At 45.1% G+C, this 27,054-nt stretch overlaps 1 protein-coding gene across 28 annotated transcripts in view; it reads right to left on the bottom strand.

The window, feature by feature from the left end:
• TCF7L2 (transcription factor 7 like 2) overlaps window positions 1-27,054 on the bottom strand; it is a 193,831-nt gene that overhangs the window by 68,958 nt on the left and 97,819 nt on the right. For 9 of the 28 annotated variants that reach the window (XM_058544002.1, XM_058544000.1, XM_058544006.1 and 6 more), the window contains one exon: window positions 3,866-4,009. The exons of 17 other annotated variants lie outside the window; for them this stretch is intronic. In XM_058544002.1, coding sequence (XP_058399985.1) covers window positions 3,866-4,009 — 144 coding nt within the window. The remainder of the gene's footprint in view (window positions 1-3,865; window positions 4,010-27,054) is intronic. 2 more of the 28 variants (XM_058544001.1, XM_058544021.1) reach the window with 1 other exon arrangement.

The following is a 27,054-nucleotide window of genomic DNA, read 5'->3' as shown; positions in this document are numbered from 1 at the left end:
ACGGATGTAAAATAAAATAACTGCATGTACGATAAGAGTCCACTATGATTTTTAAAACATATCTTGTAAAAGACTAAAAAGAAGAATGTCAAAATATTAACTGTGCCTTTGAGAGGTATTTTTACTGTTTTCTCATCCTGCTTCTCTATGTAATCAGGAGTGGAGGAGAAATTAAACATTTTAGCTTAACAGAATGCTTGCTAACCCAAAGTTATATGGCAGAGATTTATAAAGCAAATACTTTCCTTCTACTGCACTTTGTTGTGTAAATCCAAATTTTCCATACATAACAAGTACTGAAAAATAGAGTACCAAGGAAATGAAGCAACATCTATATTTGTTTCAATGACTAACAAGCAAAAATAAAACTTCAGCTGTGATGCCATGCTTTTTAGAAATCAGACATATAATAAGCCACAGATTTATAGGATGTGGTCTAATAAACCTTAGAAAAGTTTCATTTCCTCTCACCAAAATGGTTAACTCCCTGTCTATGTGACTAGCTTTGCAAAGTTAGCAGAAGTCTCTGTTTTTCCTTAAATGTATAAGTTGAGAAGTTAATAAGCAAGTACCAGCAATAATGTGTCCCCTAAACACACCCCCCCCAAAAAATAGGCTCAACACTAGCAAAAAGGTAGGTCAACCAAAACATCAGAAAAGACCATCCTGCTAATCCCCAGGCACTGATCAGAAAAAGTCTGTAGAAGCCGCGAAGAGGAAGGAAGCAAGGAATGAGGGAAGGATCCAGACAAAGAACTTTTTAAGTCTGTTTGCAAGCATTTCTGTGAAAATGGTATCGACTAACCAATTACAGGAAAAACACTTTCTTTCTTATCTGAATGCGTTTATGCCATGGGTCACACCCTATTATTGTCACTATTAAACATGTTAATAGCCCCAATGTAATGGCTTTGTATGGCTAGCTTTAAAATGTCCATGAATAGCTAACTAAAAAGGAATGACTCACGACCGCCCAGGTGGGTATTGACTTTCTTAGTCATATTTACTCAACTGGTCTACCAACCTTAATTCTTTCGAGGAGAGAGCTAATAAAGGGTTAGAATCACGCTGAATTGCAAGGAAAGAGAGAAAAGGGACAATGAAAGTTAACTATGGATGGGGTAGAAGTATCCAGAATGTGGTATTTGTAAAGCCAAAACTGGACTTGGGATGTCCTGAATCAGAAGTTTCCTCCCAGTTCCTGAGAAGGCTGGGTGTTGAACAGGACTCCCCACATTCTCCTTCAGCAAGTGGAAGATGGCTGGTGTGGAAGGCTCTGAACCATGGGCTACCGCCAGGGTCTTTCATTAAGAGTAGTGTTATAGCTCTGCCCCTTCACTGTGTGATCTTAAGCAAGTTGCTTAACCTCTCTGTGGCTCATCTAAAAGATGGGAATAATCACAGCACCTCCCTCTTAGGGCTGTGGTCAGGTTTTGAAGAGTTAACATAAGCAAACTGCTTACAGAAGTGCCTGGACCATCAGAAGCGCTGTGTTAAAAGTCACTTTACTCAGTATTTCAGGGGATCCCCGTAGGTGCCCAGTGAAGCAGGCTGGGCGGGTATTCCACAACCATCCCCTTTTTACACACACGGGGATTACATCACAGGGGAGAAGCACCTTGCCAACAGAGGAGAGAGAACGTTGGACTCAAATGGAGCTCTGACTCCCATCCTGTGCAGTCTCTACTACGCTGCAGAGCCACCATTAGCACGCACGTGCTGTGGATCAGGACTTCCATACACCACTGCAACTCCTAAAGTAGCAAGTACCACGAATGATACATAACTAATTTCCGCGAAAACCTGTATGGAAAGCATGCCGCACAACTGAGCGACCCCAGCGGCGGCTGGCCCATCACACAAACACACCATCACTGTGACCCAGCACACCAGCCCCTCTGGCCAAGCCCTCACTTTATATGCGTCAACTCATCAGATGCTCACAACAGCCCATGTGTGAGCCCCCTTCACTGATGGGGAGACTGAGGCACAGAGCAGTTGGGTAACTTGACCAAGTTCACACAGCCCGTGAGTGGTGTCTGTGCGTCTGGCCTATTCACAATGTAGGAATTTAGACCCAACCCGGAAGCAGGGCGTACTGGCACCTCCCTAGGAGATGGTTCCCTGTCCTGAGGGCAGAGCTGAGAAACCAGCGTCATCACTGGCGCCGGGGATCCGATCGGCGCCTGCAGTCTCGAGTTATAAGGAAGAAATCCAGTCTTTCTGTTTCATTTTCCTCATACTCAAAATGGGTGCCTGGTTCTCCTTTATCTACCTCATAAGTCCGACCAAAGATTAATGAGTCACCACTTTCCAGCCCTGGTGGAGGAATAGCTATGCTCGGTATGGCCTTATCATCCACAGTCAGAAGGAACAGCTATGCTTATTAAAAGGCGGCCCAGCGAGGGGCTGCACAGAAGGGGCCTCCGAGCTCTCAGCCTAGGCCAAGTAAAGGAAACGGGCCTTACACATACACCAGCTCCAGGGCATCCAGGTACAGGCAGCATGAAAGGAGAGGTAGAAGGGGGGTGTTCAGAAGACCCCAGAAACGTCCTCAGTTTTATTCACATCTGGTCAAAGGGATGGTTAGACAGCAAGATTTCCACAAGACACTAACACATGAAGTTACTACCCAGAATCAAGACCCGTCCTAGTGAATGACAGCATCCTTGGTGTTATATCAACGGAAAAGAAAATACAAAATCGTGTAAGGTACAATTCCCATTCTGTGAAACATTTTTAAAGTTTAGACACATGAACGACAAGAAAGAAATGCATCCAGACATTAACAGATTATACATAGGTAAAAAGAATGTCGGTATTCACCTTTTCTTCTATATGTTTGTTTACATGTCGCCAGTTCTCTTAAAAGCCTATTTACTACTTCTTAAATTAGAACAAGCTTTTAAAGATGATTTAGTCCACCCTTTCTCTCTCCAAAGGCAAGACACAGGGACACCTGTGACATATTAACTCCAGGTAGCTGCCTGGTTTCTGTCCCTGTGACCCTAACAGAGCACAGAGCCCAGCACAGAGTAGGTATACAATAAATGTTTTTAAAACACAGAGACTTTACTAATTGGCTCTTAAATATTCACTTTTCTTTAAAAAAAAAAAAAAAAAAAGCTAGCAATAGTACTAAACCATTTGCTGCTTAAGTCTAAAGAGTTACTTTAAAATTTTTTATCTGCATTGACTTTTGCTTTTCTGAAGATGAAAGCATGTTCTAGATGTTCTTTATTCTCTGGGACTACTAATTTGAAGAGAACTGTCACTCCGAAGCACCACGGAGCAGTGTGGGGTATTGACATCGTATTGAATTATTTAAAGGAAATTAACAATGCTTCCCGTCCTTGGAGAGCAGGACGGGCGAGAAAAGCCATTCACAGCCGCTTCGGGAAGGTATCACTGCAGAGGAGTGAGCATTTCTCAGCACCCTGGATTCTAAGGGAAAATCTGTAAGTTCTAAAGAATCAATAACAAAGGCAGAGTTGAGGTGGTAACTTCTCTTCCACAGGGAGCTGTGAAGAGTCCCAGGAAATAATTTCCTGTGCGTCAAGTTTAATGGGACAAGGTGGTGTTCATCACTTCCACGGAAGCTACTCGTGACGCTGAACCACGCGGCTTTTACTGGGAGCCAGGCGCCTTGGGTTCACGGAGCACCACCCTCCACCCTCTCCTCGTAAACTGGCATTTTTATGGCTATGATAAACCTATCAGTGGCCGGTGCACCCAGACATCACGGCACCTGAGATGACAGCGACCCGACGGGAACTCAGGGACCATGGCAGATGGTCAACTTTGGATGGGTGGTTTCATTCCAGGGCTAGCTCATCTCATACCGTCATTCTGCTCCGAGACCTACCTCCAAACACCAGGGCTCCCCAACTTTTTGTAAGGAGTGGCTCCTTTTCATGTCCCTGAAGACTTGAGTGCTGACAGTGAAGTCTGAGGGGGGGTAGAAGTGCTGACAGTCATGTCCCTGAGTGCAGCAAGGGAGGGGGCACTGCTGCCAGGAAGAAAGGGGAACAGAGTGAGGCTTGGGAGGGAGGTCACCAAGGTCTTCATGGCCCCCAGCCTGACTTTCTAACCCACACTTCTCTACAAACTCCGAGCGGGGAGGATGATGGTTCCCAACACAAACCCGGAACTCTTTCACCTCCCTGCTGCCCAGCTTGCGGCCCCCTCTAGCAACATCTTAAACACAACCTCCTCTCTATAGCCTCTCTGCTGCATCCTTCCCACCATCCCCACCTCTGCCCATCATTCCCCCAGTGGACGTGGCCACTCCTTCCTCTGAGGCGCCAGTGAGCCAGCTGGCTAGCATCCTCTGTCTCTCTCAACTTACCTTACTGAATCTCTATTAGTTTAAACCATGTGATATTGCTGATATTTCTACTCCTTTCTTATATATGGTCCCACTCAATACTAGAGCTATCTGGGGATCTGTCTTAATATCCTTCCCTCTGCCACACTACAATCTTTTGGAGAAAAGCAACTACACTGACATCTCTGGACCCCTCGAAGTATCTGGCAGCACACCTGCTGCGTGCTCAAGAAGTATGTGCTGTACTGCATTTCAGCCTGGCTGGAGCCCTATCCTGAGAGCTGCTTCAGCTCAGTGACTGCTGACTCTGTTTGGGGCTCGAGACAGGAATGTGCATGTGAATCACTACTCCTCACAACCACCCTGTGAGGTAGGTATTGTCATGCCCATTTTACAGAGGAGGAAACTGACTCAGAGACATTAAGGAGCATGCCCAAGGTCACACAGCTAGTAAATGGCAGAGGGGGAATCTGGACCAGGTCTCAGTCAATTCATGGTGCTGCTGTGTAGACTCGCTTGTCTGTCCAGATGTTGACTACCGCTCTATAAACGGGGTAGAGAATTTAGGGGGATAAAGAGCAACCTGGGGTCTGAGAAGGGCTATTTCACAACACAGAAATATTCTAATTGTCTTTAAAAAAAGAAAATGTCTACATCTATTTTTATGTTCATCGTAAAGGATGTATATCTTCTCTAATCTAGTTTTTAAAGTTTTATGAAGGAAAATCCCATGAACAAATTTTTCACCCTTCTTAATGCCGAATAACAGAATTCAGGATTAAGAATATGAGATTGAGCACAACACCCAGTATCTCACGTTCTGATATTAACTAAATAGCAGAAGGAGCCTAGAGGGTACTGAAGACTCTGGGATATAGGAAATTGATGGAAATAAAGTACAAATCTACAAAACAGCAGCCACATTTCTAGAATAATTTACCTGGTCCTCCCATGGGGGGAGGGGCGGTTATCCAGGTGGATTAAGACCATCCAAAGGCCAAGTGAACTCTCAAAATGAGAAGGGGCCACACTGCCTGCAAACTGGTGCTACTCCAGGGCCCTCGCTGGCTGCAGCTGTCCCTGTGTCTGGACTTTGAAAGCCACCAGGGCCAGAAGCCCCAAGGTCTACTACCCAGCAAGGGCAGCCCAAGCCCCAGAGAAAGCACTGGTTGCCCATCCCTAGAGGTCCCTGGTCTCCATGTGGGAAGCAGAGCCTCCCACCTTGCATTTCTCCACAGCGCTCATTTGTAAACAGGAACGTGAGTCATTAGGCAAGCATGAGTCCACTTGCGAGATCGGCCCAGCTTTACAACTAAGGTGATCCTATCCTGCCTTGTCACAGCAGTGACTCACCTTACTGCCTCCCACCAAAGGTGACACAGTTTAACCCTCCAACTGTTCCTGGAAAGAACCCAGCAATATCGGGGTTTAAATCCTTGTCTGCTTGCTTTGTGTTCTAACACAACGCTGAGGGCAAAGAGGCAACGTTCCCAAGGGCACGAGGCCCAGAGGAGTTTGGAAGAGAAATGTATCCAAGGTTGCCATGGACCACAGCATCTTTATTATCTTCCCATGGCCTCTCTTCAGGGCCTGGACTCCCACAGAGGCCTGTGCCGTATGAGGAAATGTAACACACACACACACACTCACTCCCCTCTGTACAAGATCCTGATGCTCTTCCGTTCCTGGGAACCTCAGAGCCAAACTTGCTGGTCACTTCTCCCAATCCTCTAAGAGCTGTCAGCTTTGAAATTCGTGAGATTAGCCTTATTCCCATCTTATCTTATGGGCCTACCCTACTTTTCTCTTTCTTCTAATTTCCTTAATTATTCATTTCTAACCTTTTTGCATAATATGAAGTCTTATAAGCCACTTCAAATTTGGGGGAGTATAAGATGTCTTATAAACAAATTCAAATGTATATACAAATATAAAATCCTTTTGTACCATGAAAGAACTGTAGTTGACTCTCCCCTAATAAGCACAAAACTCTTCAACGGATCCTAAGGATTAGGAAGTGGAGGTCTACCAAGGTGTCTGCTCAGTATCCGCTCATGCTTTTTCTGGTAATAGTACCCTGACCTACTTAGGAGGCACTACCTCGACTCTCAAGCCATGCAGTTTACATGGAGTGGGCCCACCCCCAACTCCAGGGATGGGCAAGGGTACTCAGTCCAAATGCACTCAGCACATTACATCCCCCTACCACAGCCACTGGTTCAGAACTGTGGGAGAAGTTTAAGATCAATCTAGACTTGAACCTGACTCCATGCTATGAAGCCAACCTGGAGGAAAGCAGAGCCAAGAGCTGGAGGGAAAAGGTGTCCTGGGATGTGAGCCCCTGGATCCAGCCATGCCTGATGCATGCTACCTGTGGACTGTTCAGTTTTGGGTCAATACATTCATTTTGCACAGACTAGTTTGAGCTGTGTTTGAGGAGAGAGGGAGGTATCCTGACTGGGGCAGACGGGCCACCTCAGTCAGACCTCAGTAATTGTCCATCCACAAATCAAACAGTAAATCAAACAGTAATGTGGAAAAAACTAGAGTTGTTCCAGGAAAAGTGAATAAAGGCCACATAAGTTTCATGCTCCTGGCATGATTAGGGGGTTGTTACAAGGTCATATCTTGGAGTAGGCACCTGGTACTTTTTGAAATAAGAATGAATATGGCTTGTGACCAGTCTCTGGGAAAGGGAAAGGGGGACCTTGAGCAACCGCACACCCGCTGGAATTGCCACTCGGCCCTCCTGCTCCTCTAGCACCTCCGAAGCCACTGACTGCACTGACCTCCTCTAAGATGTGGTCTCCAGAAAGGAGGGGCCATGAATATTTAACAGCGCTACAATCTACCTCCCAGCTTTCTCTGGAAGCACCGCCTATTTGTGACAGGGGATTTCATGAGGTGCGCTCCTGGGGAAGGTGAAGTTATCAAGAGAGAAGGTAGGCAGAGGGGGTGGTGGGTTTCATTTTCACTGGGGACTCGGCATCTGATGACGTGGTGTGTTGACCAGTTCTGGATGTGACCATGTGGATCAAGAATCAAGACGTGCCACGGAAAACGTCGTAGCAATATTTGTGTATTCCACTATTCTGTTTCTTTTTGAGCTTACAGTCCCCTTCCACAGCCTGCTGGGCAATATTCAAATGGTAATGCAACAGAATGGAACCCAGTCAGCTAGAAAGTACAAATTGCTCTGCCAGGAAAAACAAACAAAAAAGAAAAGAATATAGAAGGAGGAGCTGAAAAGCATTTTAAAAAACAAAAATATTAAAGCCTCCAGAGATTAAGATTTTGTATGAAATAATGTTATTCAGACTGAATTTAGCCAGTAGCTGTTGGCTATTGGGGGTATTCTGAACACACCTCTTAGCCAGGAAGAAAAAGGCAAAGGTTTTAAATTTTCCCTCAGAAAAGTTTGGTGCAATTGTTTTTTTTGTGTGTCTTCTTGACTGGGTCATGGGGTGCCAAGATATTTGGTCAAACATTACCTCTGAGGATTCCTGTGTTTTTGGATGAGTTCAACATTTAAACTGATAGACTGAGTAAAGCAGATTGCCCTCCCTAATGTGGGTGGGCCTCATCCAATCAGTTGAAGGCTTGAATAGAACAAAGGCCTGATCTCTCCCCTAAATAAGGGGAAATTCCTATTGCCTGGCTGCCTTTGAAACTGGGACACTGATTTTTTTCCCTCCTTTAGATTCAAACTGAAACACTGGCCCTTCCTGGGTCTCAAGGCTGCCAGCCTTTGGACTAAAACTACATACCATCAGCTCTCTTGGTTCTAAGGCCTTCAGACTCAGACTGGAACCACATCACAAGATCTCCTAGGTCTCCAGCTTGTCGATTGCAGATCTTGGGACCTGTCGGTCTCCATAATTGTGTGAGCCAGCTCCTTATACTAAATCTCATGTATTACACACACACACACACACCCTCTATTGGTTCTGTTTCTCTGGAGAACCCTGACTAACACATTTGGGTTGTGTTTTCCACGTGTTTTGTCCCCCATAGCAAGAGGGAAAAGATTATCTGTGGATGTCTAAAAGAAATCAGAATTACAAAATGGAATGGGTCTTAGAAATCATGTAATCAAATTCATTCTTTACAATTTTTTTTTACATCCCTACGTCTAGATGTAAAAGGACCTACCCAGGACTACACAGTTAGAAAAGAACAAACTAACACCTAGATTTTACAACTAGGACCTCAGGGGTCTATGCATAACATGGAAGAATTTTATTTTGAAAACGCAGCCTTTTCGGAGGAACAAATGCATTTAAGAAGGGCATTGACAAAAGTCATTCCACTAAAGAAGCAAACTAGTAAAATGACACATTTTTTTAAATTGGTTAAGAGGGTAAAATCCTCATTATTTCTTTATCATTTACCCACTTATACACACACACACACACACACACACGTGTTTACAAACAAGGACACCAAAGGACAAATAAGCAACAGCAACCATCCACCCAACCATCCAACCAACACCCACACATACAACAGAAACATGGGGAAAGAGTTCACATCTTTACAGGTCATGTCGATCCAGCTTTAAGTTCCATCAATAATTCTCACCTCTGAAGGTGAGGTAACTTTGATGGGAACGAATTACATTTGAATATGCTATTAAACAACTGAACACTAATGCAAAGAAACTGTAATCAGAGCTCCACACAAGCTACTATTTTTGTCATTAAAGGTGAGCCCAAACTAGGATACCATCGCTGATGAAGCAAATGTAGGCAACATTATTTTTCAAAAAGGTGAGCACGTGGAAGTGACAGGTATGAGAGTCTGTGCATGGTGTGTGTGTGTGCACACGTGTGCATGCCCGCACGCACACAGAGGTAGGCGAGTATCATCCAATACAGAGACGATGGCCCACGGTCAGGGATGGCAAGTGCTAGCGCATGTCCCACAACTCCCTCTTCACCATCACTCAGCCACCCTGCTCAGAGCTGGCATGAGGCGAAACGTAATCACCATCCCTACACTCCAGGGATGTGGAAATGAAGTCTGACTTGGCCTTCAGGGACCTCATCTTAGTGAGAAAGAGACCAGGATCCAAATGGAAGGTAAAACAGAATGAACACAAAAGGAGCCAATGCTAAGTCCATCCTTACACTTGCCTTTCACAAAGCACAGTTCACCTCTTCCCAACCTCAGCACCGAGACAGATGTGGGGTCTCAGTGTCACTGCCACCTCCCACTAACTAGCTGTGTGTGCCATGTATCTCTGGGGCTCAGTTTGTCATGTGACGTGAGAGTGCCAGCTGCTGAATGACTTCTAAGGGCCTTGCCCACCTCCAACATAACTCTAGTTCTGCAGGGCTAGCAGAATGCAGAGGCGGGGGCGGGGGGGGGGTCCATTAGGTCCTCAAATCACTCTAAGTACAGATCCAATGTGCCTCCATTTCTGGACATGCTAATTATATAATAAAAGCGTACCGAAGAAAGTTACAGTCTAGGAGAAAAGCAACTCACGCATAGTCAAGCTTTCTTTCATTAGATGAAAGCTCCACGCGGCCAAGGAAAAATATCTTAGGGAGAAGGTATCATCAATGGGAATTTGCAATATCATTTCAAAAGGCACTTATTGGTTAAAAGAAAATTTTGCTGGGCTTAGTGGTTAAGTTTGGCACACTCCACTTCGGTGGGCCAGGTTTGGTTCCCAGGCATGGACCTACACCACTCGTCAGCCACGCTGTGGCGGCAACCCACATACAAAATAGAGGAAGGTTGGCACAGATGTTAGCTCAGGGCGAATCTTCCTCAGACAAAAAAAAAAATTTGCCAACTTGTTTTCTGGGAGGGAAAATACTTCTCAATATCAGATACTGAGAAGGAAATAAAACATTTTTTTTCATTATGGTATCATAAACAACAAAGAAAAGTAGGTACAAAATGGTTTTTTAAGGAGTTTGGGATAAACTTTAAAAAAAAATTTGGGTAATTTTGAATAAAGAGGATACTTTTACTTTTTAACTGAAACCTACACTAAATTTGCTCTCTAAGGAAAGGTCCGGGCTTTACCGGGATGAAAGGTAATAACACAAAGTGGCTAACCTTAACATTATCCAGAGTTGGAACATAGCTAACACATGCAAAAAATGAATGAAGTTCTTAACAGGCATGGCTGGAACACTAAATGAATCCTTTCTAAGGCCAACCTGATTCCTTGGATGCCCATACGCTAGCAGAGCACCAAGGCATCGCTCCATCTTTTTCCTTCGACAGTGATGAGGTTCCACTGTGACCTCAGTGGGTGGAAAAGTGAAGCTACCTCCATGTCCATTATCTGCATTCGAAACAGAGAGCCCCTGTAACGGGGTGATCTCTCAGACAAGCAAAACGCCAGCAAGCCCATGAAAAACCACGCTTGTCACCGACTGTCAGAGAAGAGGAGTTGATTCACATGTACAGGCATAAAATATAAGCCCATCTACCTTCCCCAGCAATGAATGCTATGAAGAACTGGAGGCAGAGCTCAGTTCCAAGAATCACAGGCTGCAGAAAGCTTTGTGAATCCAGCTAATAGAGTAATCGTAACACCGTGTTTTTTGTTTTTTTTTTTTTTTGTGAGGAGGACCAGCCCTGAGCTAACATCCAATGCCAATCCTCCTCTTTTTTTGCTGAGGAAGACTGGCCCTGGGCTAACATCCATGCCCATCTTCCTCCACTTTATATGGGACGCCACCACAGCATGGCTTAACAAGCGGTGCGTCGGTGCACACCCGGGATCCGAACCGGCAAACCCCGGGCCGCCACAGCGGAACGCGTAACACCGTGTTTTGAATGAGATTCTTGCTAAAGGGAGGTTCCTTCTCCGAGGCAAGCCTTTGGGAAGGAATGTGAGGCAATGCTACGCCACGGAGGACCACAGACAGCACTGTGCAGAATAAAGGGGCCAAGAGGGAAGAGACATGTGGGATGTGTGATGCTTACTAGACAATCCTCTCTCTAAAAACCAACATGTCTCCTACAAAAAGACAATGAGCAGCCTAAAATGGGATTGGGGGGTTGAAAGACAACACAGGGGCTGGTGTACCTAGCGATCTGGTTACCACTCAGGAAATTTAGAGTGCTTTGCTCTGAAAAAGAAAGCAGTGTTGATAAACAGCGTCCTCCTCCTCTATCAATGGAGACCAAATGTTTTAAAATGCAAATAACAGGTTTCTAGAACAACCCTGGAATTTCTCCTGGAAATGCTTTCATAATTCACATCTTGTTAGCCACAGGAGCCCCAATTACATGTCTTCTTTTCTCATTTCTACCAACCAATTATTAGCATTAGATAATAACATACTATTTTCTACTAACACGTTTCCTGACATCAACTCCAGAGGGTCTTCATGGTGCAATAACTGAATAACTGTGCAAATGAGGGCTAATTTATGAGAAAATGTTATTTAAACCTTCTCGGGTGTTTATGAAAACAAACCATTTTGGTTGAAATGCACTATGCTAATTGCATAAAAACTTATTAAATTGAAATAGTTTGAAAAAAGTTCATTATGAAAGGAGGAATCACATTGGAAGGATAAAAAATATATAAGGATATAAATATTCAGAAACAATGGATTCCCCCACAGGCAGGATCAATCTGGATACCACGTCATTCAGAATGGAAAGGTACACAAGAATTTGGGGAAAGGCTCGCCAACTCCACTCACTAACATCCCTGCTTCCAAAAGGATACTCGCCCCCAATTTGTCATCCCCAGAAAGAATCAGGCTATTGCCAACTGGATCACTTCAGCAGCCACCACTGTTGTCATTGGGCACATGCTTAGAGCAACCATAATGGGTCCTACGTGGACCATGGTGATGTGGCAGAAAGCAGGGTTTCTTTACTCAGGGTAGACTCAGCCTGGGTCAGCGGCTTTGTAATTAATTCTCTTAGTACTATGGTATTTGGGGTTTCTCAGCTTGAAAGGGCGGAGTTGGAGTCACGGAATAAGAGATAAGGGGCCTGGGATAAATTATCCCCTGTGCCACTCAAGCCTTTGGATATCTCCTTCTACCCCAAACGTTTATATCTTTGTTAGTAAAAACTAGATTAAAGAGACCCTTGAGAGAAAACCAAATCCTAAACTGTGTGTGGGTATGTGCCCACGCGTGCACGTGGTGTGTACAGAAGGCAACAGAGACGGTACACCGTCTCTGGAGTCAACCCCATCTTGCCCCACTTCTTCCCACCACTACATGGATGGGCCCACCTACCAAAGTGCAGAGCCCAGAATAATCATTCCCATGTTCTCATTTTGATGGCTCTACGAGAACACCTAGTGTTCAGGGTTCTCTTAAAGATTAAGGGTTCCCTGCTTCTTAAGGTGAAAATCATCTTCAGATGTCTAACATGTGCAGCCAATAAGGAAAAAAATCAGGTTTTCCTTGAAAAGTTTCTCCTCAAAGTATTTACGGGACCTTAATGCCAGAAACAGTCTTGGAGGGTAGTGATGAGGACGGATTACAAAGCAGCTGACCCAGGCTGGGTCTACCCTGCGCAGAGAAAGTCTGCCTTCGGCCACATCAACCACAGTGCCGGCGGGAGCCAGTGTGGGCAATGTGGGCAAAGTGAATTTTCCTATCTCCAGAATGTAAACATACCTGGGCCTCTTAATATTTACAATAGGTGAAACCAACAACCAAAACAGTAACAAACAAGCAAACCAAACACAAAACAAAAAGACTCCCCAGGCTGGAATAACCTCCTCTGATCACTATCTTTTGGGTGCCATTTGAGGGATTCCCACCTGAGGAAAAAATGAAGACAAAGGAGACAGCGCCTATCAGGGCGTGTTTAAGTCACAGGAGATAATCTCTTAATCCTTAGTCAACCTGCAGCAAGAGTTACTAGCAACAGTTACTACCTTTATAGATGAAAAGCCTTCAGCGCTTCAGCGAGACCATGGACTCTTTATCCAATGGTTGCTTCCAGGTAGAGTCTAGTTGTGGTACTTGTTCAAATATGTAGACCACTCATAGACTTGGAAATCTTTGCCCCACAACAGTCACTACCATAAGAGCACTGGACTTCCGATAAATAGGAAGGGATAATTTTGAAAGTTAAAACAAACATGGACTGGCTGAATATTTTTAAAATTCTGAAGTTTACCATCAACTGATGAATGGATGAATGAAATGTGATCTATCCATTAAATGGAATACTATTAGGCTATAAAAAAGAAGTGAAATACTAATATATGCCACAACATGGACGAATCTTGAAAACACTATGCTGAGTGAAAGAAGCCCATCACAAAGGACCACATGTTGTATTATTCCATTTATACAAAATGTCCAGAATAGGCAAATCCATAGAATCAGGAGGTAGATGGGGGGGCGGGGGATGAGTTGGGGGAAATGGGGAGTGATAGCTAACGGGTCTGGAGGCTCTTTTTGAGACGATGAAAATGTCCTAAAATTTATTGTGGTGATGGTTGCAAAACTCTATAAATAAACTAAAAACCATTCAATTGTCCACTTTAAATGGGTTATGTGAAGAAACTTATTTTTAAAAAATTCTGAAGTTTCAACTGGCAAAACAGCCATTATCTCATCTCTGTCTAACTGCTTTCTATTTGAATTCTGAGCACATTTTATTTGAAACAAATACACAACTCTGGGAAACAGGCAGGATAAGAATTATTATTCCCATTTTACAGGAAGCAGAGGTCCAGAAAGTTTCTGTTTTCTTTCCACTGGCTGGCTAGACTCCCACAGGGCACAGGGAGGAGCGTAAATTATGGGGGAAGGGTAGGGGTCATAGGCCTTATCATCCCCCAAGTCAGGGAGGGATTGATAACCGGCTCTCGCCAGATGTCTAGAAATTTATATGGTTGGGTCATACAGACATGCTACTAAACAAAAGACATTGAAAAATGACACTTGAATTACTGGAATGCAATTCCTAACAGCATGAAATTCAGGTTAAACAATTTAACTAAAAAAGCAGAGGAGGGGGGAGAGTCATCTCTTTAGCTGATATTTGGTGGGGCGAAATACACCCAATTAGATGTGGCCATATAATTTTCACATCAACCATCCTGTGCCCTAAAAGGCAACTAATGGCACAGCTTGCTGCAGATTCTCCCAAGTTTTCAAGAGCAGTGACAGCCCTCTTCAGCAAAGCCATTTAACATAACGGAAGGTTAAAGTGGGAACCACAAACACTTGCTTTTCTTAATTTACACCTTTCATTTACTTCCCCAGAAATGTCACGGAGGAGCCACGAAATTGATGATGCACTGTCAATAGATGGTTCCTTTTAAGAACAGGATTTAGAAAGCAAAATGTGAATCCTAGAAGGTAATCTGGAACTATACCTTTAAAAAAAAAATTTCAGTATTCTGGGAGAAGCAAGATGATCTGGTTTGGATCTCTCACTTAAAAAAAAAAAGACTATTAGGTGAGTGGAAGACTAGCATTTTGAGAAATGCAAATATAATGACTTCCCATTATCTCTTCTATTAACCAGGTAGAATCTAAACCCAGTGCTAGACCACAGCAAACAAACACAGCACACAGGGCCTCTTCTCTGCATCACAACCCTTTTCCAAGCATGGGAAGCTACTAGCTTTTACTGTATCATCATGTTTGTGTAGTTTTAATCTTTTCTTTTTTTTTTGAAGAATACTCTAGTAAACCACTAAGATATTTTTAAGTACAGAAAGTAATTGGCAAAAAAGACAACTTAAAATGTACATTTGCAAACTGGGGTATCATTCATTTTTAATTTTCTCTCCTATACTTGAGTCTGTTCTTTAGTTTCAGGACTCACGGAAGGACGGTTGTTCAATAAACACCTATGTTAAAGCGAGATTTCTCCACCTCAGCCCTAATGACATTTTGATAATTCTTTGTGGTGGGGGGCTGCCCTAGCAGCATCTCTGGCCTCTACCCACTAGGTGACAGTAGCATCCCCTGCCCAACTGTGACAACCAAAAATGCATCCAGACATTGCCAAATGTCCCCCAGGGAGCAAAACAGCCCCAGCTGAGAACCAATGAACTAAAAGTTACTGGACTGAATTTTTCCCATGACATGAACCAATGCAGAGGACCTAGCTTGAAAAAGTACCCAGATCACTGCAGCAGCCAGCAGCAACGACAGAATCATCCAACCGCAATCCAAATCCTCCAACAGCAATCAGGGACCCAGAAAAATATGGTGATGATGTAAACATCCCCAGGAGCCCCCCAGCAACTAGTGTGTAGCCTTCAGCTATGTGCCAAGGTCCCACAGAGCCCCACAACTCTTTAAGTGTCCCTAATATTGTCATTTACACATGTATGAAGTGACAGTACTAACAAGATTAGTGTGTGCCTAAAGGTTGGGAGGGGCCCCCAGTTGTGTTTAAGTCTCTTTAAAATCACAGAGCTTTAGTAATCTGCTGATCTACATAATAGATACCCTAGTCACTTAAGAAAACTCAAACTACTCCCTTTGAGGCGGGGCGGGGCGGGGGGGGGGGGGGGGTCCTGTTGGTAGCCAGCTGGCAAAACAGTGATATTTTTGTCTCTTATCTCTTTAATAAAAGAATCCAAAGTACCAAATAAAAAATGTAGCCCAAGACTAATTCATAAACCCAGAATGTTCTGCATACAGTGAGTCTGAGTATCTACGAGATCCAAGATGATGTTTGTGCTCAAGGCAGAGAGGTGCTACCATCAACACCCTCGCTGACCTTTGGTGGATTAGCCAGCCTGCCGACCGCCCTCTAAACCACCATGGGGAAGCACTCCTCTGCTGAGCAGCCCCGGCCAGCTCCCCAGTGATGGTCAGAGAGGCACCAGCAGCACCGGATGCAGGGAGGACAAACCCCAGACCCATCTCAAGACCCTGGTGCCTCTTGTCCAGAGCGAAGAAATGCTATAACGCATCATCATTGCTGGGGTGTGGTTTGTTTTCTCGATGTCGTGCCAGCAACTCCCGCCGGGAGTCGTCCAGGCCACGGGGAGGGGCGGCAGTCTGGCTAAGTGACTCACGCCGAGGCCCACAGGTTGGGAAGGCTTTCGAGAATGATCATGGGAGTGGGAAGCGGCACTGAGAGGAAGAGTCAAGAACATCTTGTGACCCATTTAAATCCAAACACTTTCATGATCATCGAAACCTGGGCTTTCAGGGTTGACAGTTACCATGATGATAACAAACGGGTATTTCTCTACAGACACCAAGCGGGAAGGGAGCCTGGGGATTCCACCTGCTGTCTCAGTTCTAGACTGGAAAGACACCTGCTGGAAAGACAGAGACCCACTGAGGTGGACGGTGCACATCTGCCAGACACGCACTTCTATCTCGCAACATGGTCCTGCCATGGAAACATGGCTAGTCAACCAGCATCCCAGGGGCCACATTCACCCCTGGGGACATGAACAGTGTAGTTACTCTAGCTCAGGGGCCAGGTCCATCACGCAGCACTTAACACCTGAATTCATTAAGAAACCTCAAGAACCCTGGTATCCGCATTTTTACCGAAGACACCAGAAAGGTCTTGGACCCATATCATTACCATGACATACACAGGGAAGCACACTGCTTCTTGTGTCTTTTCATCCCAAAAGGCAGGCAAGAAACAACAGATGGGCCACAGATTAAGGCAAGAACCAAGCTACGTGCACCCACCAAGCTGCCTGCTCTCACCATAAATAAAAACTTCTCATACTCCACAGCCAGTTTTCCAAGCATGAGCAACATTTGTGCTGGCTCCTTTTATTTAAGTAGCTTATAAACAAGCAAGTGATTCGAAAAGCACTTTCCCTGTTTATTAACAGCAATCTGTTTGAACAGCCATTCTCCTTGGGGCATGTTACTGAAGAGGGGGCGTACCACCTCTACTTCCTCCAGCACCCACACAGCCCCAGGCCGGCCCCCTAACCCAGAGGAACCCACTCATTCTGGGAGGGGTGACAGTCTTCCGTGGATCTACACCCATGCAACCTGCCTCATAGGGTTTGTGCCATCCCCGATGTCAGGGTCCCCACCGTGCCAGAATGGCGAGGACAAATCTCCGCGGGATAGGCCAACGAGCTCAGTGGCAGCCAGCTCAGGCGCAACCTGCCCTGCCGGTTCAGGCTCAGCTTCGGTTTCAGTTCAGGCACCGGCAAGGTTTGGTCCTATGCCCAGTCCCAACACTGATAACATTCCTTACAGCTGCCGCACCGGAACAGAAAAGCTAAAAGATTCCTCCCTCCAAAGTGTGAACTAGGGGAGGAAGGGAGGAGGCCGTGGGGCGAGAATACAGAAGAGAAAGGAGAGGCCTCCTGAAACTGCCCTGGAGCCTCTCTCAGCACTAACGGAATCGGTACCACATCTCCATGTCTGTTCTAACATCACAAAGCATCTCCTGGGGCCGGCCCCATGGCTTAGCAGTTACGTGCGCGCGCTCCGCTACTGGCGGCCAGGGTTCGGATCCCGGGCGCGCGCCGACACACCGCTTGTCCAGCCATGCTGAGGCCACGCCCCACATCCAGCAACTGGAAGGATGTGCAACTATGACATACAACTGTCTACCAGGGCTTTGGGGAGGAAAAGGAGGAGGACTGGCAACAGATGTTAGCTCAAGGCCGGTCTTCCTCAGCAAAAAGAGGAGGATTGCCATGGATGTTAGCTCAGGGCTGATCTTCCTCACAAAAACAAAAAAAAAACAAAGCATCTCCTGCCAGTGCACCCTCAATAGGAATTCCCCCAGAGGTAGATGCCTGGGGAACCTCACTTCCCAGGGGTCCTCATTTAACCCTCCCCCCCCCAACACTGGAGTCACCAGGTATTAAAAGGGAGCAATCCATTCCATCCCAGGTCCAAATCTACCCACCAAACATTCCTCTGCTAACGCTAGCAAGCAGATTTGTTCTCAAAAAGTCCACATGGGTGTTTCTATCCTCTGGCTTCTTGTACCAAACAGATACTGAGGCAGCGTAGAGGGAAGCAACAGGACACTGAATACCAGAAGACCAAGGCTAAGAGGACACCTTGGGCAAGTTTCCGTAGTAAGTTCCTCCCTCTGCTAAGTGAAGGGAGCCAGGCACAAAAGACCACATTTTGTCTGATTCAATTTTTATGAAATGTCCAGAATACAAATCCATAGAGACAGAAACGACATTAGTGGTTGCCTAGGACTGGGAGGAATTGGGGAAAATGGAGAGTGACTGCTAATAGGTATGGGGGTTTTAGAGGGAAGTGATGAAAATGTTCTAAAATTGATTGTGGTGATAGCTGCACAACTCTGACTATACTACCACCACTGAATTGGACACTTTAAATGGGCGAACTGTATGGTATGTAAATTATATCTCAATAAAGCTATTGGGGGAAAAAAAGAGTCTCCTCCTTTTAGCCATAGCAAACATTGGCCTTTCATCCTTCCCGGGTTGAGAGCAGCCTTTAAATACTGTCTCTTGGACTAGAAGTAAAGATCATCTGCAGGGTCCTTAGCAAGTATTTGGGTAAGTTAGTAACCTGCTTGAGACTTAGGCTCCTCATACGAGGGTAATAATGGTATCTACTCTACAATGTCACGAGGATTCAATTTAAAGGGGATGTAAAGAGCTTAGTCCAGTGCCTGGCACACAGTAGGCACTCCACAGAAAACATCTGTTTCACCCACCTTCCCATCGGAAGCCTCAGAGAAAGACCAGCTCCTAGAAAGGCCTGACGGCTATCTTTGCCTGAACCCCTTGCTTTTTTCAGCATTCTTTCCTCGTCAATATTAAGGCTTTGACAAACTTAAAAAATAACAATAATAAAAGCCTAAGGTTTGGGAACTCTACGAAAGCTGTTATTTGCAATGGCACATCCTAAAAATATCCCACATAACCACTCCCGCAGGGCTCTCCTTTGTCAGAAGGCCTTGCCCCATTCAGCAAGTGGCCACAGCACACAGCAAGGGGAAGATGCCCAGGATTATGTTGGATTCTACGCAGAAGGTGTCCATGAGCTCAAAATCGGCGAGACCTTATGATCACCTTTACAGGAAGGAGGAAACTAACGAAGAATACCCAGCAGATTCCAGACAAAGGGCTAAGAACTCTATACCACTCTTTTAATGCAAAGTTCAAATATTAATTAATAATATTTTTAAAAGACTGACTCCAGCTAATTCTCCCAGGGATCTCCCTAACACCAGCGAGTCATGTGATCCAATGGAAGCCGCCATCTTTTTACATGATCCCCGCTTCCTAGCCTCACTGATTGATCCAGAAATGGCACCTGACCCAAACCAAATCAATGAGAATCCTGCCCCAGAATCTGACCTGAAAAAAGCTGGGGCAAGAGTCCCACCAACCTCCAGCTGAGGATGAAAACCCATGACACCACCCATCCTTCAGACCTTCCTGCCTAAGAGCTGCAGCAGAAGATGACGACAACAAGGAGAGACAGAGGACACACTCATAGGGCTGATGTCCTCTTGTGGGGATGGTATTTCAGTTGTCCCTCTGGCAAGCTCTACCTCTGCCATTCCCAAAAGTTGGTTATGGGAATCAAAGAACTCCTCTTTTCCTCATTTAACGTCCTTCAGGTTGGGTTTCTAATACCTGTCACCATAGAATTCCATTACAGGAGATTTTTTTAGGTTTTCAAGAAAAGGGGAGGAGATTCCTGATTAAGTAACTTCTCTACATCACACAGGTAATAAGGAAAGGGGCCAAAAACCCTGGCCTATCTGGTTCCAAAGCCTTGGTTGGTCCATTCCACTTACTCTATACCAACCCTCCACTAACACCCTGTGCCTTGAACAGGACCCCAGGGCATTCAGTGAGGCCTCAGCAGGCCTTTGAAGTTTCACAGAAGTTGAATGTGCAAAATGCGCATGTGTACATCCACACAAGTCAAGTGCCAACACGGAAGGCCCCTTCTCCCAAGCAAGCACCAAAATGATTAACCGTGGACTCCTTGAGGCCTGTGTGTCTGTGTGGCAACGTGTGCATGTGTATGGCCCCCTCCGACGCCCCCTCCCCGCCACAGAACGGTCCTACCGCTAGATGTGATGGAACACAGGGCTTCTACACTGTGGAAGTGAATGTTAAAAGACAAGGAGGATACCTCATCCACCCCATCCCTGTAGAATTCGTGCTTAGAACCTTGAGTGGGGAATTAGCAAATGGACCTCTCCAACATGAAAAGTATCAACTGTGTTCCTTCCAGTAGTATTCTATCATGACTGGTTTTATAAGGAATCCCAACCAGGTTGACTCATCAGCCCTTGCAGATCTCAACGCTAAGAAGCAGGCATGAAAACAGGTGAAGGAGATGCCCTCAGTGAATACATGAAGCACCAACTGTAGACACGGTCCCTGAAGAAGCAGAAGACTGCATTGGTGTCCTTCTTTAAACACATCCCAACTCCACTTGTGAACAATGTCTGAGTGTTCGTGGTTGTTTGGATGGCCTAGCACATCCTCCTGGAAGACTTCTTAACTTAGGTAAGCAGAAAGAAACAGCCTTCTGTTACAGACACGCTTCCCTCTCTGAGCTAGACACCATTCATAGTGCCCACCACACCCACTGTCCACTTCTAAGGGGGTCTACCCAACCCTGGGCTGTACCCTCTGAACCATGTGACAGCCCCTCCCTGCTAACTGGACCCAAGGACAGACAGCCAAGGCTGGACAGTGGTCAGTGACGTCAACGAACACAAACACCCCATCCAAACAAGAGTGAGCGGGGCCAAATTCTTGCTCTTGCTTTTTTTTTGTTTTTTGTTTTTTTAACTGGGAACTCAGAAAGAACTAGGAGCCAAAGCTAAAGGGATATAGAGAAGGAGTCCATGAGGTGAAATGGCCAAAGTAGAGCATGAGTGGTGGAAGTTCAGAGAACGTGGAGACTCTGAGAGAAGGTGCAGCAGGGCAGGCTGGCCTGCAGACAGGGAAGGGTAAGGAGATGAAACAAAGATGAGAAGAGATGAGTGAAGGGCCGATTCACATCACGGCTAAGCACAAAGGACAGAGCCGGCAACTCCTGCTGCGGAGGTCCCTCCAACAGCCTGGAGTCCAGAAGAGTCCCCACTTCTGGGCCTTCCAGAGCCAACATCCACCAGCACCTGTTTAGGTTTTGAATTCCAGTTGTTGTGAATTCTGGTCCGTTGTCTCTGTGAGGCCTAGATGCCATGGCAGCATCTCTTTTCCCTGATTCTCGAGTGAAGCCTTATAATAGATTCCTCACAACTCACAGTAACTGAACTGTGTCCCCTTGTTCCCCAGGGACCACCTCCCACCCCCTTTCCCAGCATCCTGGATCACTCGCAAAGGTTTCTGGGTAATCTCCGTTCAGGTGGCCCAATCTTTAGCTAAATGATTAAGTTGCTGTCAACTGTCGACAGTTGAGCAAGAGCATAAGAATAAAGAGGCCACAAAACCTTTTTGTACAAAAACTGTCACATTTTGTCCAATCAGAGCATTTCATCCAAACTAGGAAGTTGGTATAAGCTTCATTAGCCATTTCTTTTAAGGAGAGTTAAGTCTAGACTGTTTCCACATGTGATAAATGGTCTCCCAGGACTGTATCTCCTCAGCAGGTTTAATAAGGCACTTAAGACTTAAAAAAGTACTAACTTTCTGAAAGGGACTTCAGATTTTAACTGAAGTCCATAAAGTTATATTAAACGTCATGGAGGAAGACTTGTACCCAGTTAAAGAGGTTTTTAAAGAGTACCCAGAGATGAAAAAGAGAAGAACAACTTGAGGAAAATCCTGGTTCTCGAAGATTATCAGGCTCTGTCCACGTATTCTATTTTCTATTTTGTAGTCACAGCACAGAAGACACAGATCATTGAATCTCTACATTTCCAAGCTATAAAAGGACCAAAAAAGATCACAGGTAACAACTCTTTTTTTTTTTAACCCATGAGGTAAAACATGCCAAGACTTGTCCAAGGTCACACAGCAAGTTTCTGACAGGAGTAACACAGGGACTCAGGCTCACTGAGACTGAGCCCGGACTTGGTGCTTTACACTCTGGAATTTAACTTTCAACACATTGAAAGTTTTTGTGAAATCTAAACATAATTACATCAAAAGCCTAGCACTACTTCTTATGAAATCTAACAGAAAAATATACTGCTTCTCAGAAGCTTCAAAAGAGAGCCTTGGCAACAGAGAAAAACTATGGCTGAGTATTTCTGGGGGGAAAAGAGATACAAAGAGGTTTGTGGATAATAAAATCACTTCCAACCCAAACTGACCCACATTTAGAAGTCCAGATCCAATTTATCTGACATTAGTCAACTCTGTGCTACAGTCCAAGCATTTGAAAATTTACTTTGGGCTGAGTATTACCAGAAAATTCTCCTGCCAGTGGTCTGCAGTTCATTTCTTTATATGACAACCTCAACGCCTAGAACTCCAGTCCTTCTGGAGCCCATCCTAGAGGCTCTTAACTGGTGGATTTAGTTCAAGGTCCTCAAAGTATATTGAGTCATTGTCCAATTCACATAATATGTTAATAACTATGGGCTATTATGTTGATTTATTCAAAACCGCTCACAGCAGAAATGCATATTTGTTGGGCTGTTCTTCAACTGTATGTTCAAACACATCACACTTACAGTAAGGTTAATGTGTGGTGCCCATTCTTCCCAACAGAATACACAAGAATGGTAGTACATTAAATGCTCAAATATCGCCTTCTGATGAAGACTCTGTATTCATTGCTCCCGTTCATCTGCAGCCCCACTCCTCCCAACGGGGAGATGGGCTAAGGAGAGGTTGGAATGCAAACATATTTTCTATGGTGTGCTTATGGAGACACAAGCTTTACGTGGTCCAGCATCATCATACATCAATACCAGCAACTCCCTTTAATGGTCAAAATGTGAAAACTCGGAATTTCAGAATCTTCATTAATAGAATCCTGCAAAACTGGTCCACGTGATCCTCTAAGTGCTGATCTCTGGCATGATCATGTCTAATGACTACGGTCTGCTTTTACACTTTGAGTGCAGCTTAAAAATCTGGTCCGCATGAATCCTACACCTTTATGTGATCAAAAGTGGGTTCGGAAGCTTCTTACATAGCATCCTTTTGAAATTTAGAGCTCTGAACACCGCAGCTTTTATTCAAATTATACACACACACGGGCATATCTCCTCCATTCTCAGACTCACATTGTTTCTACATTTTTCCATTTCTGAAATTTAAATGCATATGATAGGTAGATAAATTTAACATAGTAGTGTTTCTTTACTCCCTGAAAATCTGTTATTACATTAAAGGCATATCTTACAACTGATAATGTATTAGAATTGAGAACACATAGTATTGTAAATAGTCATTCTCATGCCCTTGAATCATGCATTTCTCGGCTGCTTTTTGCCTTCAGACACAAATCAAATAATAAGAATTATCATAGCCTTATACTGATGCACAAGAGTTATTTGCAAAGCACTCCAAGTATTAACAGCACCCCCTCCAAAACAGGGCAAAGCAACATATCCTGTTTGAAAAGCGTTTCTATATCCATCAGCTCGCCTGATCCTCACAACATCTCTTATTCCTGACTACAACCCAGAAGGAAGGAAGGTATTCTCTTCCTCACTTTATCAATAAGGAAACTGGGAGATTAACAACGTTCCAAGCTGACCCAGCAAGGAGGCAGCTAGTCAGGGAGAAAACCAAAGTGTGTTCATCTCCAAAGCCGGCTCTTAACCACCAGGCTACACAGCCCGGCCCCTTCAGAAGCCACAGCTCTCCCCATTCTCTACAGATGAAGAAATCAAGGCTCTGTATTAAGCTGTCAATACAAAATCACACAACTGCAAGTAGAAAGAGGCCAGGCAATGGAGGCCAAATACTGTGTGAGTCTGGAGGCAGGAAGTAACTTTTTTCAATACACTAAACAAAATACCGTATGGTCCCAAACAGCACCCTTAAGGTTAAAAAAAAAAAAAAGATGAGTGTCCTTTACTTCACACACCGTGAGTATTTGGGACAAAGTCTCCAGCTCTAAGGATGGATCTGTGGATGTCTTCTCATCTCTGCCCCTGACCCCACCCAAAATATTTCCAAACTGTTTGGGTATGACATTTCATATTTCTAAATAGGAGGCTACACTCCCCATGTTCAAAACAGGCCTTCTGCCAACCCATGAGGTTGCTGGCCTGGTAAACAGCACTCACACAGGCCACACTAACCACGCTGCCTTACACTGGGCCCCAGAAGGAGGAGCTGGTACAAAAGTGGCCACAGCCTCTGGGAGCTGGAGCTCTGCGTGGCCCAACTTCCGGTTTACAACTCAATGAGAGGCAGGTCAGAGAACCTGGCTAGACTTCACTTTTCTATCTGTAGAATGGGCTGATCTTCCATCATTTACTCGAAGTCTTCCAGGCACTGGATGAACACGTGGGGAAATATGAAGGCAGAGCATTATACAGGTCAACGGTCATTAGAGGTAACAACAGTAATAAGTTTAATCTCATGGCCTACTCCTCGACAAGTTCTGACTAGGCACTTAGACTTCAGCTGAGAATCTATGGGCCTGCCTTGAGAGGGGATGAAATTTCACTTTAAGGAATGACAAAATATTTTCCCAGGCCCTCAGCTGCTTCATTAATGCTTGCCTTATTTGGGGAAAAAGAAAAACTGGCTGAAGCATCCGTGGTAGTTTTACACACCGTGAACTGGCAATGTCTTGGAACAAAAAACAACTTTTGCACGAGGGCACTTATGGCGTCATTATCGCATTTTCCGAGCCCTGCCGCCACGCTGCCAAGGCGAGAAGGAAGGGGCTGAGGAACAGTAGCACCTTCACCAGCAGCAGGGCTGAAACAAGGGGGCTTTAGACTAAACCTTGGTCCGTGTGCACATTTATGGCAAAATAACCCACGTGCATTTACCTTATAAAAGTGTTACAGGTAGGCATACTTATGTAATTTATTTAATGTTCTTTAACATCCACGCTTACTTGGGTTTCATACAATTTATTAAGTTTTCAGTCTGGCCTGCAGAAATGGGAAAAATAAAAGCAGATGTGAATGTATGACTCCCATTTAAATGTTCACCAACCTCTTGCAAAGCCTGGAATCAGCTAGGAAATACCTCTGCGGCCGCCATTCTGAGCCTACCCTGGCTGGGTCCCTCTCTCCCACCCAGAGGAGGCCTGTCCTTAGCAGGTATGAGGGTCTCTGTAGCTGGCTTGAGTCAAAGAATTAAAAATCTCAAGCAAAAAAAAAAAAAAAAGCTTGATACCTGGTTGGAAGCCTGGTAGACAGCCCAAAGGAAAGGGTCCCTGTTCAGGAGACAGAAGCACGATGGTGCAGGCCCACCCAGACCCAGCCAGTCCTTAACAGTCTCTCCAAGTAGCAATGGACTCTCTCTCCTTCCCCGCTGGAGTTCCCAGACTTGTCTATTTCAGGAACCCCACAGCCTTATAGGAACCCCCTGAACCTGCCTGGATGGCACATAATCCCCCCATCCAACAAAACACATATAACACATTTGTGCACACACATCTGTGAGCGCATGTGCGCGCACGCACACTCACTTATTCTCTCACTCTGTCTAATCTTCCCGTGCCTGGCCTTTCGGTTTAATATTTACCAAATCTCTTGGCACATTTCCCTTTTCACTAAATAAAAACTCTTTCATTGCTCTTTTCTTGGCCCCTTTTTCTTTCTCCAGCCTCTGGCTCCTTGGGAGAGGCTCAGAATCAGCCAATTGAGGGGTCTCAAGAGAAGCAAGCCAGGAGGAGAGGGAGGATTGGGAGGCCTGGGAGGTAGCAGATTCAATTCAACAGCTTCAGATAAAGAATCAAAATAATGTCACATCCAGTGTTGTTTCCTTCAGCCCAGAGAGGGCTCACACTCCCTCTTCAGTGCACCCAGGCTCCCAGCTCCTCTCCCTCCCTCCTCCCTCCAGCCAGAGCAGGGCCATATCACAGGGTCATCTCGACTCCTTCACCAACACAGACAGCACTGTAAAATGCCATTGCTTCATTGTGTAAGACACTGGGAGGAAACAAGAAGTATGTTTTTTGGCCTGACATAAAAGCAGCCAGATAGTTTGATTGGGGCCCCGAAGCCAATGACTGTCAGAAGGGAAGTTTATTAGTAAATACCAGCATTAGCCTATCACCAGAGATTGTTTCTCTCTAAGGTCGAATTTACATCTCCAAATACTACTGTCCCAAGGACAGGAGACATGTGGACAATGGAAAGGGGGGCGAGGGGCAGGGGTTCATTGAGCTTCGAGCTATTTCTTAAAGTCGGGCCTAGGAAGGCCATCCCCAGAGAGAGGACAGGAAGTGTGTAACTTCACAACAGGAACACTGCCCTGTCTGCAAGCACTGTGGTCAAGCAGGGGAGAGAGGATGGATATGCAAAGTTCCCAGGTCCAGAGGTCATTCCATGCACTGTTTTCCCTAATGTAAAATGAGAAATTTTATGCATAGCCCCCAACAAATTATTCATGATATATGTGTATCTATAAACACGCACTCTCTCTCTCCCTCTCCCTTCCTCTCTCTCTCTCTCTCTCTGGCTGTTAATGTTTAAGGCAAAACCATCACACCCAATTTATTATTCAGTCTTTGGTAGTCAAGAGCTCAAAATGAAACCCTCACTCATTTATTAAGACCCCAGAGGGTCCCACGGGCCCGAGACTCCAGGAGAATTGTAATAGACCACAAAGCCTTGACCTCCAGGTCTTGGTTCAACTCCTTCCCCAGCTTATACAACTTAGTCACTATTAAAACACCTAATGGGCCCTTAATTGGGTTGATTTTTTACCT

Source organism: Diceros bicornis, chromosome 6 (genome assembly GCF_020826845.1).
Source record: "Diceros bicornis minor isolate mBicDic1 chromosome 6, mDicBic1.mat.cur, whole genome shotgun sequence".
Lineage (NCBI taxonomy): Eukaryota > Metazoa > Chordata > Mammalia > Perissodactyla > Rhinocerotidae > Diceros > Diceros bicornis.
The sequence above is the reverse complement of the archived record's forward strand: the minus strand, read 5'-3'. Positions and strand labels throughout refer to the sequence as shown.